General features: G+C 41.8%; 1 protein-coding gene across 1 annotated transcript in view; it reads right to left on the bottom strand.

Moving 5' to 3' along the window:
• The window catches only part of LOC125900578 (latent-transforming growth factor beta-binding protein 2-like), a 103,194-nt gene that overhangs the window by 67,866 nt on the left and 14,637 nt on the right, over positions 1 to 20,691 (bottom strand). Inside the window, exon 3 of the mRNA XM_049595666.1 lies at positions 18,969 to 19,230. Coding sequence (XP_049451623.1) covers positions 18,969 to 19,230 — 262 coding nt within the window. The remainder of the gene's footprint in view (positions 1 to 18,968; positions 19,231 to 20,691) is intronic.

The following is a 20,691-nucleotide window of genomic DNA, read 5'->3' as shown; positions in this document are numbered from 1 at the left end:
GGATTGACTCACTTCTGGAGCCAGCCTCTAGTGGCTGTTCAAAGAACTGCAGCTTTTGGCACTTCTGTGCTGGCTTCATTTTTCAGCCCTGGAGGTTGGCGCTCGGTTTCAGTCACACCATCAGACACACATGTAATGAAACCTACTTAACTATTCTAGCAAGTAGGCCAAATCTTAGTTACTACCTAACAACCGAGACAATTTCTAGTAACTGTTGAGTCAGCCAGCCAACTTGAGCTACTGCTAATGCTTTGTGGGGTTTACCAAACTAAATATATATCGTACACATAAAGACGAAATGGCTTTGCTTGCTCAGTCATGTTGTAAATAAGATACCTGCTGAATTTTTTTTTCTTCCATGGACAGATTTAGCTACTACGTCCGTAAGTGTTACACATAGGCTATTTTTTAAGATATCACATTGTGACTGACTCACTGGCACAGCTGATGATGAGAGCAAGGTAAAGTCCAAAAGTCAAACTGTATTGAAAAAACATTGATATAATAATTTCTGAAATTCACAACGTGTTTTCATTTAACACAATATTCATAAAATATTCAAAAAGAATGGTTCCATTGGGTAACAAAACTGTCTGCTATCTGGCTTGCGGCACACAAGGAAGGCATACACCTGTTTTAACAGGGCAGTCTAGCAGTAATCTAATAGCACCATAAATGGTCTTCATTAAGGAAAGTTGATTCAAATCAAAATTAATAACAAAACGATCCATTTTGTAAGAATATTGTAGCCTACTGGTTTTTGATTCAGCTCTGGTAGGTACATTGTTTCCATGGAGATGGCAGAGTAATATTTTAAGCAATGAGGACGTGTGCTCTCTTCCTGATTTGATCACGTTCTAAATGTGCAGGTGACAGTTTACCTCAGGGGTGGCCAACCAGTCAGAGACCAAGAGCCACAAAAATTACCGTGGTAGTACAGAGAGCCACATCATACACATGAGCTTACAAACGCACTCCTCTCTCACACAAACACAAAATGACATAAAATCAAAATCCATACATTTCTAATTTTCAAAGCCAGATTTATTTATCTCACACACAAATGAATAACCATGAATAGAGATACACACAAACACAGTCTCTCCCTCTCATACTGTCTTTCTCCACCCCCCCCTCCGCACCCACAGTCTCTCCCACTCTCATACTCTCTCCAGATTAGTGTTGTCACGGTACCAAAATTGGGACCAATGGTACGATACCAGTGAAAGTATCACGGTTCTGAGTAGTATCAGGATACCACAGCAAAAATGAGGCAGATGTGCCTTTTGTCATTATAAAAAGACAAATCACTTTTCCCACAAACAGTCTCTCCCTCTCTCATACTCTCTCCACACACACACACACACACACACACACACAAAGACACACATTTCTTCCCTGCCATTTTTTGTTGTGCGATATCGCCACCGCGCTGCCGTCCTGCATTCCTCCCGAACTCCACACCCTCTCACCTGCCCGTGCGCACTCCTCTCGCTCCACTTAAGCCTGTTACATTTCTTAAAGGGCCATACGCACTCATAACAATAAATTGATTTTTTTTATGACGGAAGAGTCGCACGCCGATGGTTTTAATTAATGGATCGAAGAGCCACACACTGATATGCAAAGAGCCGCAGGTTGGCCACCCCTGGTTTACCTGGTCAGATCTATTTGTTGTATAATCTTCTATTAGCATCAGCAAAGAAAGATAGTATGACAGACAGACAGACATCATGTCAAATTACTGAGGCCAAATCATTCAGACACTGATTACATTAGGGAGAGTCAGATTGTATATGGCTTGAGGTTCAACTGGGTGTATTTCATGTATCATTTCGTGTTCAGAACATTTCCTCAATAATTACATTCAAAGAGAAACAATCAGTCCTTAAACTCTAATAAGTCCAAACACTTGATCAAAGCATCAGTTTATATCTGATAGCAACAGAGGCCTCTAACTGAGACTTAAAGCCATTGGTGCTGTCCAACTCCACTCATCATCACTCACTTCTTATGTATGAAAAGCAATTAGAACCAAACCTCATCACATTTGAGGAAATTACAAATCACAACGACGGCCAAGAGTCCACACTGTGCATGAAATAACTGTACAGCTTCCAGTGAGTTGTGAAAGTATTATCTGGCACTCAGTCGCTACATATCTTTGAAGTCGTCGCTGCATTACAACATTTGAATATTAGTTCTCATGAAGGCATGACAGGCAGCATGAATGGCAGTTCCAGCCGCGCCCCTTGACCCAGATGAGTTGGAGAGGAGGTAGTTCTGGAGCTCAAACAGCACAGAGTCAAGCCAGGACCAAGAACTGGAGGACAGTCAAAAAGGCTGCAAACCCTCTGATCTCTGAGCTTCTGCTGATGCTGTACATAAAAACCAAAAAATTACGCTGCCAAGCAAAATGCTAGGTGTACTTTGAAGTTTTGATGAGAGTGCGTTTGGAGGGGTTACATAGAGAAATTCGGTTAAGTGGCTTTTTTTAAGTGCCAGGAAACCACCGTAGTGGGGGCCTGGAAAACACTACTTCCCATCATCCCAGTGGTGACTGTTGTTTCTGTGAGTTGCCCACTGGGAAACAGGAGCCTCCAAAAAGAAATTCTGGATTTATCTTATAATCTGTTCACCCAAAATATTCACACACACACACAAACGTAGTGACCCAGATCTTCAGGAATTGTTTACATCTTAAACCATCTCCGTAGCCCACTTTGCATGACTAGGCCAGAACAGTGTTTATGTGAAGCATTGCACAGTAACGTATGGGCCACAGCTGATTCATTCACTAACAGTTCAGTCTCGGAGGTGCTTTCATTATCTTCTCTCTCTATAAATCTCTATGTGAAATAAAGCATACTTGTCAGACACAACTAATGTATTTCAGACAGAGAACCTAGTTTCTCTGGGCTGAGGATGCCAAGTAGGTTGGAGAGGACTGCGATATTAAATGGTTTTTCACCAGCCCTTGCAGCACTTCAAGCCCAGCACAAGTCTACCTTGGCAAAGCTCATTTTTCATTTTGATTTGTTTGAGAATACCAAAGTCCGAACCCACATCTAATGGCTCAGATTGTTGGCTTATATCAGCTAATGCAGAAAATAGACTGATATGAAGAGCTCGTCTGGTTGTTAGATGGAGCCATTTGGCTTTGAGCAGACTGTCTAAACAAGACAGTCTGACAGCAGGCAGAGGTGTCTGGCATGAGCATTGCAGTCTGGGTCACACCACACAACCCGATAGCTCCCAGCCTTGTCACTTTGTCCTGTCTCAGTTCTCTTTGTGTTGGACTGGACTTGACCTTCAGAGTGACGAGTGGCAAACCTCTGGAACCATCAGCGGGTTTACGACCAATCAACACAAGAGTCGCTCTATCCTGCCGAGGAAAATCAAGTCATTATTCTTTTTATTTAAACAAAATGTTTAATGGTTCCATTTACCTCTTTCCAACGTGGAGCGTCAGCCAAAAACCCCCTATTACATAAGAACCACACATAATTGGGGCAATTTAAGGGCTACTTGGTAAATGGGAAAGTAAATGACGGTCATCAAAGACCAAGTGTAAATCACAGTTTACACACATTCATCTCATTCAGAGAAAGCATTAAAAACCATTGTTCATTTCAAAGCTTACGCTCGGACGTGCATCAGTTTAACTGGAGGGAACAGCAGGAATCGAAAAAATTGTGCAAACAGCAGCCGAAACAATGAAAACGTTGTACTGCTCAACCACTGCAAACACTGCTGGCAACAAAGGAAAAGGAGATTTATGAGCGTATTTGGGACATGCACTTTTGCAGTCAAAGAGGGAGGCCTGTGAGCTTTACAGAGCACAGTGTGAGGGGCACCAACAGTTTTTGGATGCAGCAAAGCAGATTGGCCCCATTCCAAAGCTTTTAAATGTTGCCTACCGAGTGGCAAAGCAACAGTTAAGAGATTAAGAATAAACCACGCAGCTGAACGACTTTCCAAAAAGACTATATTTTTCAGAGGGGGCACTATTAAACTGGGAAACACCTTGAAATGGACAGATAATGTATCTTTCTTCTCTTGATATTAAATTTGAGACTGTCAAGAGAGAAAGATGTTTTTCAGCAAGAAGTTCAACAACAGATGGTGCTCCACATTTTGCAGACCAGAGCTTGCAGACAAGGAAGGAGAGCGCAGACTGTTGAAATCAGTCCCAGGAGGTGTTATTCAAGAACATTAGCAAAGACATACACACTTGACTCTTGTTCATGTTTTGCTATTCAAAGCCCCAAAGTGTTATGAATCTCTGAGACGTCCAAGACATTAGCTAAAATGTAGCTAAGAAGAGAGAAAACATTCCAGATTAGCAGCAAAGATATTATCATTGTTTGACCGGGATTCCTGTTCCAAGTATGACTTGTTTGCTCCAGAATTTGAATTGGCAAAAAGTCAGCTTCTACATCTGATATATGATAAGAAATTAATTACTAATTGGATATTTTAAGTCTATTTTGTTTTTACTTTGGTTGTTTTCCCATATTTGATCTAGCTCTCAGGGCCCACAGGCAAAGAGGGGAAAAGTTTAATTCAGAATTCGGTCTGTCTTAAGAGCCGCGGTGTATTTTAGGAGGTGAAAGAAGTCTCTGCGGGCTGAGAGAGAATTAATCCTCTCTTACCCACCCAGTCAGCGCACCAAACCATCTGTACCACCAGTGGTCAAACCCTGCTGTGGTCACGCATCTCATTCCTCAGGCTTTATGCAAAACGCCCTTATCCATTCATCATCTGCCACTGAGGTCCCTGTGTGTTTCTTTCAATAAAATCCTGAGGTTTGAACCTTAGCATGCACCAATAAATATAATATCCAACAACCCCAAGGGCATTTTCATTATGCTGTTGTTGTGTGTGCTGTGTGTCCTCATAGCAACAAGGTCACGCAATGGCATGGTGGTGAAGTTTGTGTTGGTTTGAAATTCAAAAATAACTCAACACCAGCCTCTGTCGTATTAAAGTCACCCAAAATTATAGCTTTTTGCGAATGTTTAATCTCTGTAGTAAATGTTTTAAACAACACTGGTTACTCTCACAACGTGTTTTGCAAGGTAATTGTGAATCACATTGTTAAAACTCACTGAAAAACTCTTGGGGCTTATGTTGTTTTAAAGGAGTAGACATTTTGGGAAATACACATTCTCTTTCTTGCAGCGTTAGATAAGAAGACTGATACCAAGCAGATACTCTAAGTGTACTACCCTAAATATTGAACTGAGGTGGGGCACTATGATGGTACTGTGTGACAGTAGAAAAGTGTGCACCGGTAGAGATTTGGGAACACCTTTTCTACCACAGGACATACCTACTGTATTCGGGGCTGGTTATGTAGCTAATCAGGGCTGGATGCTCATGTGATCTCGGGATTCTCACGTGATCTTACAAATCCAACTGCCTTGCAAGGTAACGAAATATAGAAACCTGTAACACTTGAATTGATTGTTCCCAGGAACTTACAAGCTTCCATTTTGAAAGACTTTTAGTTTTACTGTTTTGAGTCTTACTTGTAACTCAAATGTTGTCTCATGCCCATGTCTCATTTTTTTTTTTTTTTTGTATAGAAGTTCCAAAAAGAAGAAAAGAATCAAACTTGATGAAGTACGTTTATTTTAAACCATTCCTTAATTGAATTTTGCAGAACAATTACTGTATGAGATATACTGTTACCATGATGTATTATGTACCATAATAAATAAAGAGATTAGATAAAAGATTCTGTCCATATCGCCCACCTTTATGTTGAATTGTTTCTTTAAAGAACTTGCATTAAATATATATTTGCTTATATGTATGTTACAGCAGGGGCCTGCGTGTGCTACATATGGGTTTTTTGTTCCTATGACAACTATCCTGACATTAATATTAGCTAGGTAGCTAACGTAACGATAGGTTAACAGAGGGCTGACTACACAGTTAACAACAACCATAAAACGCGTACAGTAATAAAGTACAACACTCACCGGCAACATTCAGTGTCTGGCAGATCTGCTCCCACAAATGAGCTTTTCTGTCTTTGCTGTGATTGTTTCTGACACCTATCGTACAGCTCGGGATAGACAATAGCTCAAGAAGCAACAGTGATGACACCAGCGCCAATCTGTGATTTTCAACTAGAGGTGATTGGAGTGGCCGCACAGAAAAGCCGAAGCACTCTGAAAAAAGATGCTGGCCATGCCGCTTTTTTCTCTAGGCCACAACATGCGGCCACATTCGCTCTCTCCTCATTGGAAACAATTGAAAAAAGATGCTGGTGCTCAGAAGAAAAAAAAAAGCAACGTGGACACAGGCCCTAAAGCATCACAAGAGGAGAAAGGACTGGTCAAAATCAAAAGAATATGTCCGCCCAAACAGACAACAAACAACAGATTTTATTCATGGATACATGAATAATGAATGAATAATGTCATCTCCTAGTGCTCAGTGAATAGTCAAAATAGACAAAAAATACAAAGTAGTGACATTTTGTCTGAATGCTCCATGGAAATGCACTTTAACGTTGCCAGGAGTGCCAGTAGTCAAATGTGTCCCATACTATAAATTAGGAATAACAGGAAAACACCTAGTCACAGAAACATGTGCAGAGCTTTAATGATAAGCTACTTTCTCCCGAAACAAGGACATGTTCTTCTCATATACGTGGCTGCATAAGGCCAAACATCAGTGAGCAATTAAGACCCAGTCACTCTTTGATAACATCTCTAGTCATTATGACTTGGATAATTGTGGGTCCTGGCAGAATATTTCCCCTTGTGAAAATCTGGGTGTGTCTGAGGGCTTATCGCACCAGCCACTGAGGCTGGATTAAATCATGTTCTCTCTGTCTGGACGGCCTTCCAGGAATCCCGCTAGTAGCAGCCAGAGCCTGGGTAAAATGAATTACAGTGGAGTTGGATTGACTCAGAAAGTTTTTTTTTCTCGCCCCGGGGGATGAGGCTTATATTAGAGCAACAACTGGGTCCAGCGCTGAATTGAAAGCAGCGTAGGTTCTTGAGAAATGTATTTAGCAAAGACTATTACTTGAATCAGCCAAAATGCTACACAGACAAATGAAGAGATGAAGTTCCACTTGATTTTATAGGTATAACTTCCCTTACCGCCTGCATGAAAATAGATTTTCTGTAAATTTAACCTCATTGAGGTTTTCGGGAACTACGTGATCAAAACATATGACTACTGCCGTCTACTCAATCACAGGCCAAAAGCTGTGAAATAAACAGTTTCCTTTCCATCTCCAGGGGGGCGGTAGCAGTGCCAACCTGTCTGTTTTCACCTCAGGTTTTATAAAGTGGAGGTTTTTCGAGCTCTAAGAAATCCAGAAAGGCCTGAATCAGGATGGAAGCAAAACAATGTGGTTGCTGCGGTTCAGGGGCCAGAATCAAAATGCCTGGAGACATGGTGAGCTGAGAGGCTATTCAATACTCTCCAGTTTATTGTAGTTGCTCTGATCATTCACTTAGTAAAATGCCATAAGACAGGTCAGCAGGAAGAGCCATTACAAAGTGCTGACTGAGGATATGCCTACGCTGGTCAGTGTCACATGTCAGACTGCTTTGACAATGAGCCAAAGAGGGTTTCCAATAAGAGACATGATTGAGGGAATTTTTGAACAGATCTCTAACACTGGTTTTAAAAGCAATAAAAGCTTTACCAGAGGTTCACGTAGAACACAAGGGGAAAGTGCAGACATAAAGAAGGCCAACAGAAAGTTGAGTTTCGACGTCTGGATAAGAAAGAAGAAATTCATGTGTGTGGGATGTGTATGGTTGCCCCACAGGAATCCTACATCCTGACAACTGATTGGATTAAGTGGTTCCACTCACGGCCATACAGCTAATTCATGCTTTTCAACACCATGTCCCATATCTGGGAGATGAGCCTGATTGATGCTGTCTCCATCTGCCCCAGCTCCGGAGCTGGAGGCTTGGAGTGCATTCTGGGATAGGCGCCCCTCTTCCTATAACTGCCGTACAGTATTTGTCCCTCCGACAGCTGCATCTGCACAGGCCTGCTTGATGAGAAGGATTTGGCTGTGGATGCCGAGCTCCCTGGCACTGCGGCTCAGAGAGCGTGTTTCGGATGGGGCTTTGGAGAGTTGGGATGGAGAGAGAGAAAGACATATCTGTCCCACGCTGAGTTCTCTATGGTCCTTTGTTCCCTCTGGCCTAGCAGGAAGCCAAACACTCATGGGACTCGTTTGGCTCTGGGTTTGTAGAAAGAAACACACCAACTCTTCCTGGCCTGGCTCGGTCCATATTGTTGTGTGTTAAGCTTGCTCACAGTCAAAACTCTACAGTACATTTAGACACACATATTATGAAACATATGCTGAATCAGTCTTGGTTCATTTGCTATCATCATATGTTATGTAAAATGTAACACTTCTGTCGCCTTATTCTAACATGTTGAGAGTTCACCTGAGGACAGGATAGCTTCCACAGATGAGTCAGCTGAGGCATGGAGGTACACAACATTCCCCCCTAACGCCACCATACTGTGGCAGAGGATGTGCAGCCATGCTCCGGAAAGCCCTAACCCATTCATATCTCAAGTGAAAATACACCAGGGCATGGGAGCAGGGCAAAGGTAAAGTTAGTAGCACCAGCACGCAACACAAACACGCCTGCAATCCAAAAGCTGCAGTTAACCTGACCCCGTTTAAGTTCATTCCCAGTCTGCCCACACTGGGACACAAATCACACCTCTAGACACACTGTCATATGCCTGGTTTAGAAGCAAGATAGAGCCCTATTCAGCAGAGAGCAGCACATACAACCTGTGGGAATTACCCTGCACTTTACCCCTCTTCTCTTCTTCAGTGTGGCTCCCCATCTGCAGGCCTCCACTGTTTGGCAGCGGCCAAAAAGAGAGACAAGAGGATGATTCTGGACACGTCCTCTTTGAGTAGCAAAGCAGACTGCCAGGTGGTACAGTAGGAAAACTTTCCCAGGCTGAATGTTTAGAAATATATTTTAGTCTTAAGAACACACATATCTGATCAAAGTCGAAGGCATCAAGAGTATTACGAGATGGAAAGCTACTGTGGGATTTGTGCAACTCTGTTAATTTATTATCCTCTCAACTGAGTTATGAGAAACTTGTTGAGCGAATTTCCACTCCCCCCTGTCAACGTTTATGATCATATTTTATTCAAGCTCTGTTACACTTGATACCTCAGATTCTTCAGTGATCACTACTACCGAGAACATTGGTGATGATAGTAGAACAATATTTCTCTACAGGTGCTGAGGTCACCTAGAGGATTTTGATGGTGGCTCCCGTCAGTGCTGGTGGTGTGGTTTTGTCTGGAGTGGGAGTGAAAGCAACCAGTGATCCATGATTAACATGGAGAACTCCCACTGTGACCACACTTTCCTCTGAGAAACGGCTGTGTGGCTATGTGCAAAGCCTTGAGTCAACAATCCACATAACCGCCAGCCCTATTAGTCACCAGGCAAACGGTGGAGCTGATATAAGCGTAACAGTTAATGCAGAGAAAGTCGTATGCATCATCCTCTTAAGGGTCGTTCTGCTCCATGTCACTGGGTGTTTTTGTTTTTCTTCAACATCCCAATATGTTACTGGGTGTGACCACATTTGTAATCATCCCTGAAGCATATTGCAGAGACATTGATGCATTCAAATTAAATTTGAAACACTTAAAATAGAGAACCAGTGGTGACAAATAAAGACACTCTGCTCCAACATTCTCTCTTCCAATCCAATACCTCAGCACAAGCTGTTGAGACCAACTCTTCTACCTATTCAACACCAGTGCTCCCTTTTCCCAAAATTGTAATCATGTTTACCTCACTGTGTGGAGCTTATCGGAATCATTCTTACGTAAGTTAACATGAGGCAAGGGATAACTGGGGTACTTAAAACTTGCTGGATAATGTTCGCTTGATTTCCTGGCAAAGGTAGACCACGTTCAACTTTTTTGCTGGGATGACCTGCAGTCTTTCTAGTCAGAACCCTATTTCTGACAACACAGTGGCCTCATTGAAATGAATGAACGTGGAGCAGTGGGGAATACCACCTTTGCACTTTATGCATATAAAGAACTGTATACAGTATTGGAGGCGGGGCCCTGTTCATTCCTATGAAAGTTGCTCAGTGGCGCATGAAGCCAATAAATCTTGATTACCCCAGGAAAAATTACACAAATATTTCGCATGGTTGGGCCCATAAAGCAAGTGCACTACAGACTTTTGCGAGACATGCTGCTAACTTCCACCAGCCGAGTGGCTAACTTCCGGTTTAACCCTAACAATGAAGAGGAACAAAATGATTTAATTGTGGCTCTTCTAGGCTTTTGAAATGTTATCAAACCAAATTAAGGATGCTCTACATATATATCAGATCAATACAAGAGCAAAACATGTGTCTAGTGTGAAAGATTTCCACAGTTTCACAGGAACATGTTCCCATTGGGGGACTGATCCCCTACTGCCAGACTCCCTACAAGATCAGCAAACTTCATGCTGCCATTAAATAGGTCTGCGCTATAAGACCGTCTCCAGAGTGTTAGCACAAGCTAACACAGCTGCAGGGGCTCACATCCAACACAGAGCCTTTAAACAGCCCCAACAAACTCACACACAAAAGACTCAACCCTGACGTTATACCCATTAATAACTGCTAGCCGTGTGATGCTACAGTTAGCCCTTAATATGTATCATCACCTGGCTACCCACTCTGGAGCATATCCCCTGCCTGACTGCACCTGCTCAGCCTCTGCCCTCAACTTCTACACTGACAATGTTGTTGTTTGAGGTGAGTGTTAATGTGTGAGGTGAATCAATACTGCATCACTATTCTACCTGGAAGTTGTGGGCTAGTCTATGGTAGGACAGTGAGATGGCATGAGTGAATATAACGTGGACCAGCCAACATGGGAGAGTCAGAACTGTTCTTTGTTTTTGTTGTGCTCCCAGTAGTGATGTCAGATTTGGTTAGGGCTGGGCTATGGAATATTAAATCATTCATATTATCTTACTAAATCTTAGCCTTTTTTACCCTCAGATGTTCTCAAACTACAGGTTATGAACTTATTTTTAAAATCAAAAAAATTATATTATATTATGGTATCGGCCATGAGAAGCAGACGACTGTCGGTTATCTGCATCAGTTGAAAAAAATCAATATCAGGCTGCCCTTAACCAAATAGATCAAATCCCAACTGAAATGAGTCATTTTGAAAGGATTGTAAGGCTCGTAAAAATGTATCCACTGATTTACAGACATCTCCTTCACAATGTGTCTATGGAAAAGAGTCTTTTTGGGTCCAATGACATCAAGTGACAGACCAAGAAATTGTTATTCCACTGTCTGGCCACCACGAAAACTGGCTTCAAACCCTGGCGCACTCTTTGAGGGACTGGCTTAAACTTGTGTAAATTATGTCTTCAATTTTTTTTTAAATTTGGTTTGAGTCTTAGTCCTGTGTCAGATGTCCTTGTTAGTTTGTGCCATATTTCATTAACCTTGCCTGCTTTGGGGCACTTTAGTCTTATTTTAGTCACAGACAACCATAACTGTTTTAGTGTTGGTTTAGTCTAAAACTAAAATAGTTAACACTTTTAGTCAATCAAAACTGTTGACATTTTCATCTTTTTAGTCATCAGACAATATTGAACATTTCAGTAAATCTAGTCTTTCCCAATAATTTTGTCATTTTAGTCAAATGTAAATCACATTGACTTTATCTTATCATTATATGATAAAAAAAAAAAACACATTAAGTCAGTGCTGTCTCGTCATCATCTTGACTTAGCCAAAAAAAAAAAAAAGGTTGGTGACGAACATATCTAGTCATAGTTTTCTGGCTTTAACATATATATATTTGAATAATAACACTAATGACAAACTCCACGGTTCCTTGTCTCCATAATACACAGTCTTTGATGTGTCATTTAATTCAGTTTATAATCTAGTTATCAAATATCCTGTATGTTTAAGATCTACTACAAAAAAATCCTCTGACCGTATGCAGTACCACTGTACAGCTCTGTTATCCAGGTAGCTGCTGCCAGCTGTCCCCAGTCTGATTATGTAACAGAGACCAGAAAGAGATGACCTTTTGGAGGGACAACCCGCTTACTGCACACACATCCTGCTCTGCCCTGCTCTGTTTCCTGCAGACGAGTCTGATGTCAGAGAACGGTGGGGGTATGGAGTTGATATGAAGGACTCATAGGAGGTGCTGAATACATCCTCTGTGCGTTATCACAGTTTCAGCATAGCCAGGAGTGTTCACCACTGGCCCTGACCTTCATACTGGGAGCTGACAGACTAGCTGTGATCTATAGGATCTCGTGCTGACAGGGACAAGCCTTTCACTACTGCTGAGCACAGCACTCACAGGAAACGCCGGTTTGCAGTGAAACACATTTGGTCAGAGTAGGAAACAGATATTTGTTTGCCAGCTGCATATATAGGATATGCCTATTTTAAATTTTATGGTTTTAATCCTACAGAACAGGTTGCTGGGACGTTTGGGGTTGAAATGGTCAGAAGAGAGGTGGAGGGCTGGAGACTGGAATACAAGAAGAGGTATGGAGTCGTATTCCCATGAATCCCAGTGAGCAGAAGGCTCCTCATATGTTTTGTCCATCCCAACAAGATTTTTATTCTAGGTTGTCAGTCATTTATGTGCTGGATTCATTCAGCAGGACTATTCAGGAAACAGTTTATTCTTTAAAATAACATTTCAGAAGGCAGCTGTGCCCACACAGGACTTACGACATGGCATCTGTCATCAGATTTGACAGTCAGAAATTACATGTGTGTGTGGTGGACCGATTTGTCACCATTAAAATGGCTTTGCGTTCTGTGTGAACTCAAAGGTTTGTTTTTAGAAAACTGCAAATATCATTCGACACCAAAGCAGTGCCGAGGTCAGGACTCCCACAAGGGGTCACAACACAGGGGTCACCAGCTGATTAAGAGGATAGGAGAAGAGAAAAAAATATGTTTTTGCTCCATCAGATTAAGTTTTTAAGACAGTGGATTGAGATTTTTCTCTTATCTTGACTTTTTCTTGTAAAATTTCTAAATGATTTCACCTTAAATATTTTCACGTAAAACAAGAAAAAAATAATTCTTTGGTTTAACTAGTCTCAACTAGACAAATACAACCTGTGAAAAGGGGCCACAATCCCAAAGGTTGGGAACCACTTCACAAAAGGATGTTGCTACCTTAAGGCTGACCCACAGTTAAAGAGATCTTTTCAAATCTTAACAGATTTTTAAAATGTGAGAGACCACACACATAACAACATGTAATGATAAATCCAGTAGTTTTGTTGTTGTGTGCGGAGACCAACAATTTGTCCAAAACAGCAAACCACACACTAACAGTTCCCCTTCCAAACAACCAGAATGGCAAATATTCATGAGTCATGGAGACAAACAGGCGTGAACATGGACTGTAAATGTTACAGCACAAGCTGGAGGCGAATAAATTTTGAGTTGAATCCCATTTAATATTGCATAAAACCATCTGAGACAGATTGGGTCATAAATGTTGTCCTCCAAGCAGATCAGGGAATGTAAAAAACACTTCCAACATACCTCAGGAAAATCTGGCAAGATGATCTTTAAAACAAGGCTTGGCTGGTATTACAGTACTATTATATAACAGGGTATTTAGAAATTCTGACAGTATTATTTTCAATACCATCAAAAATACAGATGCTTGTCTTTCTATTAACCTCATATGGAGACGCTGTATTGAAGATATATTGTATGTAGAGCACATCATGTGCCACCAGAGATCAGTATCTACAAGTGGAAAAGACGGCAAAGCTGGCAACTGCCAGTGGTGGTCATAATGTGACAGGACTGTAAGCAAGCGGCCAGCGACAGCAAAGACAGTCCGTGGGGTAAAACAGCATATTTTCACATCTAATTTGGTAAATTAAGGGTTTAGTTGACAAGGGAGTTAAGGTAGTCTAAGTTTGGTGAGAGAAGAGAGAAGCTTGTATTCAGAATGTCTATGGTTCTATTTCTCTGTTTAATAAGGAAAATAGGTTTAAGAACATTACCGTTCCTGCCCAAAACCAACTTGATCTTGTGTATTGTGTACCTGGCACTAGCTGTTAGGCCCAGCAGGCTACCTTCAGAGCATCTTAATGTTTGATGGCATTGTCCATTTTAGAGGAGCTGTCTACACATTTTCAGTAAGGCCCTTTAAATCCTAAAAACAATCTGGATTCTTAAGTATGCCGTTGGGTAAGTGCAAAAAATATGGCTACAATAAGACCAGGGGCCATATTCAAAACATTCTGAGAATACTAGAGAGCTCCTAACTTCACCTAAAAACTTAAAGTAAGGAGTCTTAGTTTAGGAGTGATTTAGGAAAGTTCTCAGAGCAACTCTGAGCAAGGAAGGGACAGAAACTTTTATTTTAGTGAGAAGGTGTGGCTGACCCTGTTGCTAGGTATGATGCATTTTTACAGATGTGATTGGTTGTCACAGATACACCCCTTTGTGAGCCTGCAAGGTGTGGACGCCCAGTGGAAATGAAATGAACTGCATCACAATATGAGACTGAAAGTGTTGCCATTGTTCGTGTGATCCCTCTGCTGATGGAGGGTTAAGACAGACAAAAGTCATCACTGCTGCAATGTTGCATTTTTCCAGTTTTTCAAATATTTTAGTGTTGTGATCATTTTATTTCTGGCGATATAATGTTATTTTGTTGGGTGGGAAATGTGTGCAAATCCCTAATGCGATCATCCACAAACATTCTCCCTGCACAATCTCATCTGCAGCATGTCATTTACTCACTGTCATTCTGTATGTAGGTGTTTCCACCTTTTTCTCCTCTGCGTAAGGAACTCTTCAGCTTATTAAAAGTCCTCCTCTTTACTCCTGTTTTTCACCATGGGATCGATCTTAAGATCTGAGATGCTTTGTGAATAACTGATCTTTTCAAGGACTTAGTCTTAACCCTAAGGGGAAATTCTAAGAAAATGACACAGTTCTAACTATTTTCTTAGAATTTCGTCACAAGGAGCGACTCTTAGCTCTAGGAAACTTTGTGAATACGGCCCCAGATGAGTCTATAATGATATGATGCATGAGAATGTTTATCACCATACAGACAAAGCCATGCCAAAGAGAAGAGACCCATTTCTTTGAAATGTTAACACAGCAGGCCTTTTGCTGGTAGCCATAGAGACAACATGTTGAAATCCTCCTTATTTGGTTATTGAGTGAATAGCTTAGTAAAACACTTACACTCCAACAGAGTAACCAAACCACAAAATCCCCTCTGATTGCTCAATGCAAAAAGCCTGTGTCTAGCCGCACAAGATTGAGGTGCAGGCCTGCTGAAAATTGAGTTAAGCATCATCTTAACTGTTGACAAACCTCTTAAAATCGACCACAGACACTAAGCTTTCCCTGTCTGCCGCCTGCTGATGTGCACACAGTGGGGTTTAATAGCTGTGAACTAGAGCTGACTGGACAGTAAAAAGTAACGCCAAGCAGAAGGATTGATCAGCAGGAGGTCAACTGATTTCAGAATATATCCACTTTGCTCAGCTTAACAGATGACTTTCTCTGTCTCTAATTGATGTTTTCTCTTATTATCATTGTTTTCATTCCCTCCCCTCTTGTCTGTCTCATTCCTTCTCCACACTATTTCTTGTTCTTGGCGCCACTTGACAGGCAGGGTCAGTAACAGGGTGCTGCTGACATAACAAGCCAAGTTTGCTCCAAGAAAGACATATATAGTACCTCACACCTTCTCTAGTAGGGAAAAATGAAAGGACACTGGCTGGGTGCAGTGTGTATGGGGTGGCCTTTGCTCCTTCATATTACTGAGGGCAAGACCAACATGATCTATCTGTCTCTCCTCCCCGCCCCTCTTCTTACTCTTTAATTGAGCTTTGGCACTGATGTTGTCTCTCTATCTGAACTCCACTCTCTATGACCTCACATTGCTCGTGCTTTCCTGGCTTTGGAAACAGTGGAACCTCAGCCTGATATATGAAACCAAGACTTGCTTCCACCACTTCTCCAGGGGGAAACACTGTTCCAGCCCTACAAGATCATTCTGGGCTGAGAGAATGCTGAACATTCGCGGCAGTGCACGAGGGGCGAGCTTTAAATGTGAATTACACAAGCGCTCAAACAGCCTCCTGGAAGTGCCAATGAGAGAGTCGAGTACTCAAATAATTCTATGACTAATGTTTAAAGGAAGACATTTTACTATTTTGGCAGAAACTTTTATTCTGTCCTGCAAATTTCAGAAAAATATGTTGGTTACAAGAACAAATAATTAGATTAGTCTGAGCTGCGTGCTTGGAAATTTTGCAGTCAACCAGAGGGAAATGGCTCATCTTGAACTTTACAGCACCTCTTAGTCAGCTTCAAGAGAAACATGAAAGATGGACACAGTCATAGTAGGGGCATTTGTGACTCAGGAACACTGTCTGCTTCTTACAACACTGAACCTGCAGTCTCGTCTCTTTCCATTTATCCCAGATCTGTGACTCAGGACGCAAAAATGTCCTGTGAGTCAAGAACAAAGACAACATATGCATAGCAACTGTGCAGTCCTCAAAGGTCTTGTATTGATTAGAAGATTTACTACGACTCAGAGATAATCGTTTTGGGAAGGAGGATGTACAAAAACTCTTTTATGAACCATCTGCCAAAACATTTAGTAGAGTTTCACTGAGCTACCACAAACACGTGGATGACTCAGCCAGCATAATTCCATAACACCAGAAAATGCACAAAATGGCACAAGACCCTCACAATTATCACGAGGAGCACCATAAATGTCACATGTAATTGAGTATTTTTAAGTGGTTTGGTGGAGAGAAATTACCCAGATGACAAACTGGCTAACAAGTGAATGATGACCTCAGTGCCCAAACAAATTATGGCTGTGTTGGGATTAGGAAAGCACTGGGCCTGAATCCAAAACGGAGTATAATTTGACAAGATAAGTCTGAACCTGTAAGCAATAATGATCCGTCAAAATTCTTCCCGGAAACAATTACTCCCTTTCAACGTCCTTGATCAAAAATATGGTTGTAGCCATGGTAAAGCGATTAATCAAACCAAAAAGTTACTTCCAACAAGATTGGAACTTAAATAGTCAGAGGTTCAAGCCAAGAAACTATTAGGCCTGTCTGATTAGCAGTCTTTGGAGAGTTTGCTGAATGCACTTAAAGAGGCCTTCGTCTGAGCAATTATTAGTTGGATACATTATAGTCACAGTTATTCCAATAAATCAAAGAACAAAGTGAGAGCCTAAAGAAAATATAATCTCCCAGCTCTATTTTCATAGCAAATAGCATGGGTTAATACTCCTGTCTGGTAAATCATGTTATATTTTCCTACATTTCACAGATTTACCTTAATACCTTTTCAAGCATGGCAGCAAATGGCAGCAAATGCTTACTTGCGTTAGTATTTGTTTAACTTAGAGTGTATTAAAGATTTAACATATGAACCCGTTCATCTGGTTTGATTTATTGCAACGCTAAACACAACCAGCGTCTAACGGGAGCGAAATGAACTACTGTTTGTTCAAGAGTGTTTAAATAATTTCTAATAGCGCTGTGTATCCATTTGTTTTCTGTGAGCTTTCCTGTGTGACGGTAATAGCAGTTAAAACAAATATCTCTCAGTGAAAGGCCACAGAATACTACATTCACTACATTAAAAAAAAGACAGGTTTTATTATATATGCTGAAATGAAGGTGCAGCAGTAGATCACTGTGCTGTGGCAGCAGACCAAAATCTCTGGTTGCTCTGTCAGCGGGAGTGACAGTAGATCAGGAGCTATAAACTCTGCCCATGTTAGAAGCTCCAGTGTTTGTAACTTTGACAGTTTGTGTTCTCGACTAATAGCAAACCATCTTGACAGTACTGACATTTGAGAAAAGACCCAGTGGAATGGAGAGTCATAAACCCCCTCTTCATCTTGCATTAAAATACATCTTGTAGCCAGATGAAACAGGAGCTGATGGTACAAATACATCTTTTGAATAAACTGTGTGAACATTTTGACCAGTCAGTTACCAAGCTAACAACTGTGCTTACTGAGTAGCGTAACAAGCTAGGGCCTGGTCCAGAGGTACACGGGGAATTTTTCAGGTATTTTTTTCGGTCACTGAAAACAAACCTTTTGTCAAATTCCTTTCAGGGTGAAGATTTTCGGAAACTCATTTTTCAGTGTTGAGATACAGACAAGGAAAAGTTTTTTTGGCTTGTCACGTCTCCTTTTCATGCAGAGGTGGAGGTGGCCGAAATAATTCTGGTTCTGACATTGTTAACAGCTTATATGCTCACACATAAATGTACAGTTAAGGTTTTTTCAGAAGGTAAGTAACATCCCCCCCTGCATACCTACTTGGCTTCGTGGGGTCTAACTAAGCAGCCTCGTGAGAAAAGACCGGCAAAAAAGTGCTCCATGAGTAAAAGATGACTAACTGTGTACATGTGTCCATAATTTTGTTTTTGCAGTTTCATTTTGACAGAGAAAATTAAAAAGTGTTTCTGTGGAAGGGATTTTTTTTTTTAATACAGAGGAAAAACCCTGTTTTCAAAAATACCCATGTGGGTGTAGACTAGGCTGAAGTTAATATGAATTTATTAAATGAGAAAATGTACAATCATGAGGAAAAAATGCCACAGTGAATATAATGGCAGTTGTGTCTGACCACCACTGGTATGTTCTTGGCTTGTTGATGTGATTGCTGTCAGCTTGTCAGCTACAGTTGTTCACCAACTAGCCCTACAAGTGTTATCTAGTATGTCATCACCATTGGTGTGACTGAGCCATAGTTGAAAGACTTCTCGTAAAATGTATGTAAAATGTTTATTTTTCGACCTATCCCTATTTGGCAAAGCTCTGAGGCTTATCCTGGCTATAATAAGAAGAAGAGGTAAGAAAGCACAGCTGCATCACTCACACAGGCTGTCTTGTGGTCGCAGGTCGTGGGGTCTGGACCTTGGTGGTGTCAGTGGCCTGCCTCTCTGATGGCCTTCTCCGCGGTTGGTCTCTCTGGAAAGGGTTGGTCCCGGGTTGAACGCGCCTCAGGGCACCTCCATCTCGGATGTACACCTGCTCTGGAGCCACCTCCTCACAGCGGGGCCCCTGGAAGCCTGAGCGACACACGCAGGTCTGTGGCCGGCTGCAGGAGCCGCGGTTCTGGCAGGGGGGCTGGCAGTCAGCTGAAGAGAGAGCACAGATGGAGATCAAGTTCTCCGCAGGTCATGTTAGAGCATGTGCCCCTCCTTGTACGAGGGAGCAGTAGCAGAAATGGTTTTCCCTGATCTCAACACCGGGGCTCACTTTAAATTGATTCAATCAAGGGGCCATTAGTTTCACTTCTCAGCCCTCTCTGTCCTTCTCATTCAGCAGAGAGCCTGGAGGGGCTGTCATGTTCAATTTCTCTTGAGTCTTTAACTGCTCTGTTTAGTCTAAATGTATATGATCACTTACATTAAATCCTTATCCAATTTCTTGTTGAGGTAAAGCCTATACTCCTGTTTCAGGGCTCAGTTCGGTGGCCCCCAGCGTTTCTATACAAAGTGATTTCCCAAAAATACCTTTCGTCACTGATCTACAATCTGGCTTTTGCTTTCACTGTAACACAGGAAGCTTAAAAAGGTAATAAAAGTAAGAGGTCATAAAAAAATGGGAAAAACTGGTTACCGAAGCCAACCGTAAATAGCTAACACTTCATCAAAGAAATGGCCTGTGTCTTTTATTTGAAAAACAAGCTAAATCCAAAGGGACTTACTGTACTAGAAAGATGAATGTGTGCATAATATTTATCAATAGTCTGCAGATACACAGTGCTGAGGTCATTTCATGGTCATGGAAAAATAATCTGTGTCACTCTCCCAGCCCACCCCCGCATCCTCGCATCCCACTCTAGATACTGAAAGACCCGCGGCACGCAATTCAAAGTAAACAAGCTCTCGATCTTGTGACACAAATGTATGTCGTAGACGGCACTTGAGGATTTATGACATTGTCCTCAAACAGTAAATCAGGCCACCGGTCTGTGGTGGCTAAAGCAAACAGCGGCGCTCTGTCAACAGGGCTGTGGAATGCTATTGACACAGATGCTGTGGACACTGACAGATCGCAGGCAGGAACGCTGCCACAGCTCTTGGCAGCGAGGATTGCTGGCAGTCGAGAAGGGCCCCACTGGGTGCGAACAGCGCTCTACCTGCTGCACGCTTCCTGTTATTGCCTTGCTGCTCAGACTCTGGGGCCACTTTCCTTTGAGTGAAAGCACACTGGACCCTGAAATCGCTGTTCCTGATGACATGAGCTCAAAACTGAAGTAATAGAAGGAAACATGAGAGCGGTGTATAACAACTGTAGCGTCAGACTTCCATTTCCACAGACACATTCCAACATAATAAGCCAAATCATGCTCTGTATTTGAGTTTTCTCAGATCATGATGCATGCTAATTACAAGACCACTGCATTACGCATCGTCCAGCCTGTGGTACAGTGAGAAAGACTAACAAATTGAGGATTGAATAACAGACAATCACCACTGTCTTCTGCTTTATGGTGAAGCAAATTTTATTTAGACCAACTATTCACTCAAGCGTTCCGTTTTAACTACTCTGAAGAAAACCTAACTCCTTTTTTTTGATGAAGCATACACATT

The sequence above is a fragment of the Epinephelus fuscoguttatus genome, linkage group LG14 (genome assembly GCF_011397635.1).
Source record: "Epinephelus fuscoguttatus linkage group LG14, E.fuscoguttatus.final_Chr_v1".
Classification (NCBI taxonomy): Eukaryota; Metazoa; Chordata; class Actinopteri; order Perciformes; family Serranidae; genus Epinephelus; species Epinephelus fuscoguttatus.
The sequence above is the reverse complement of the archived record's forward strand: the minus strand, read 5'-3'. Positions and strand labels throughout refer to the sequence as shown.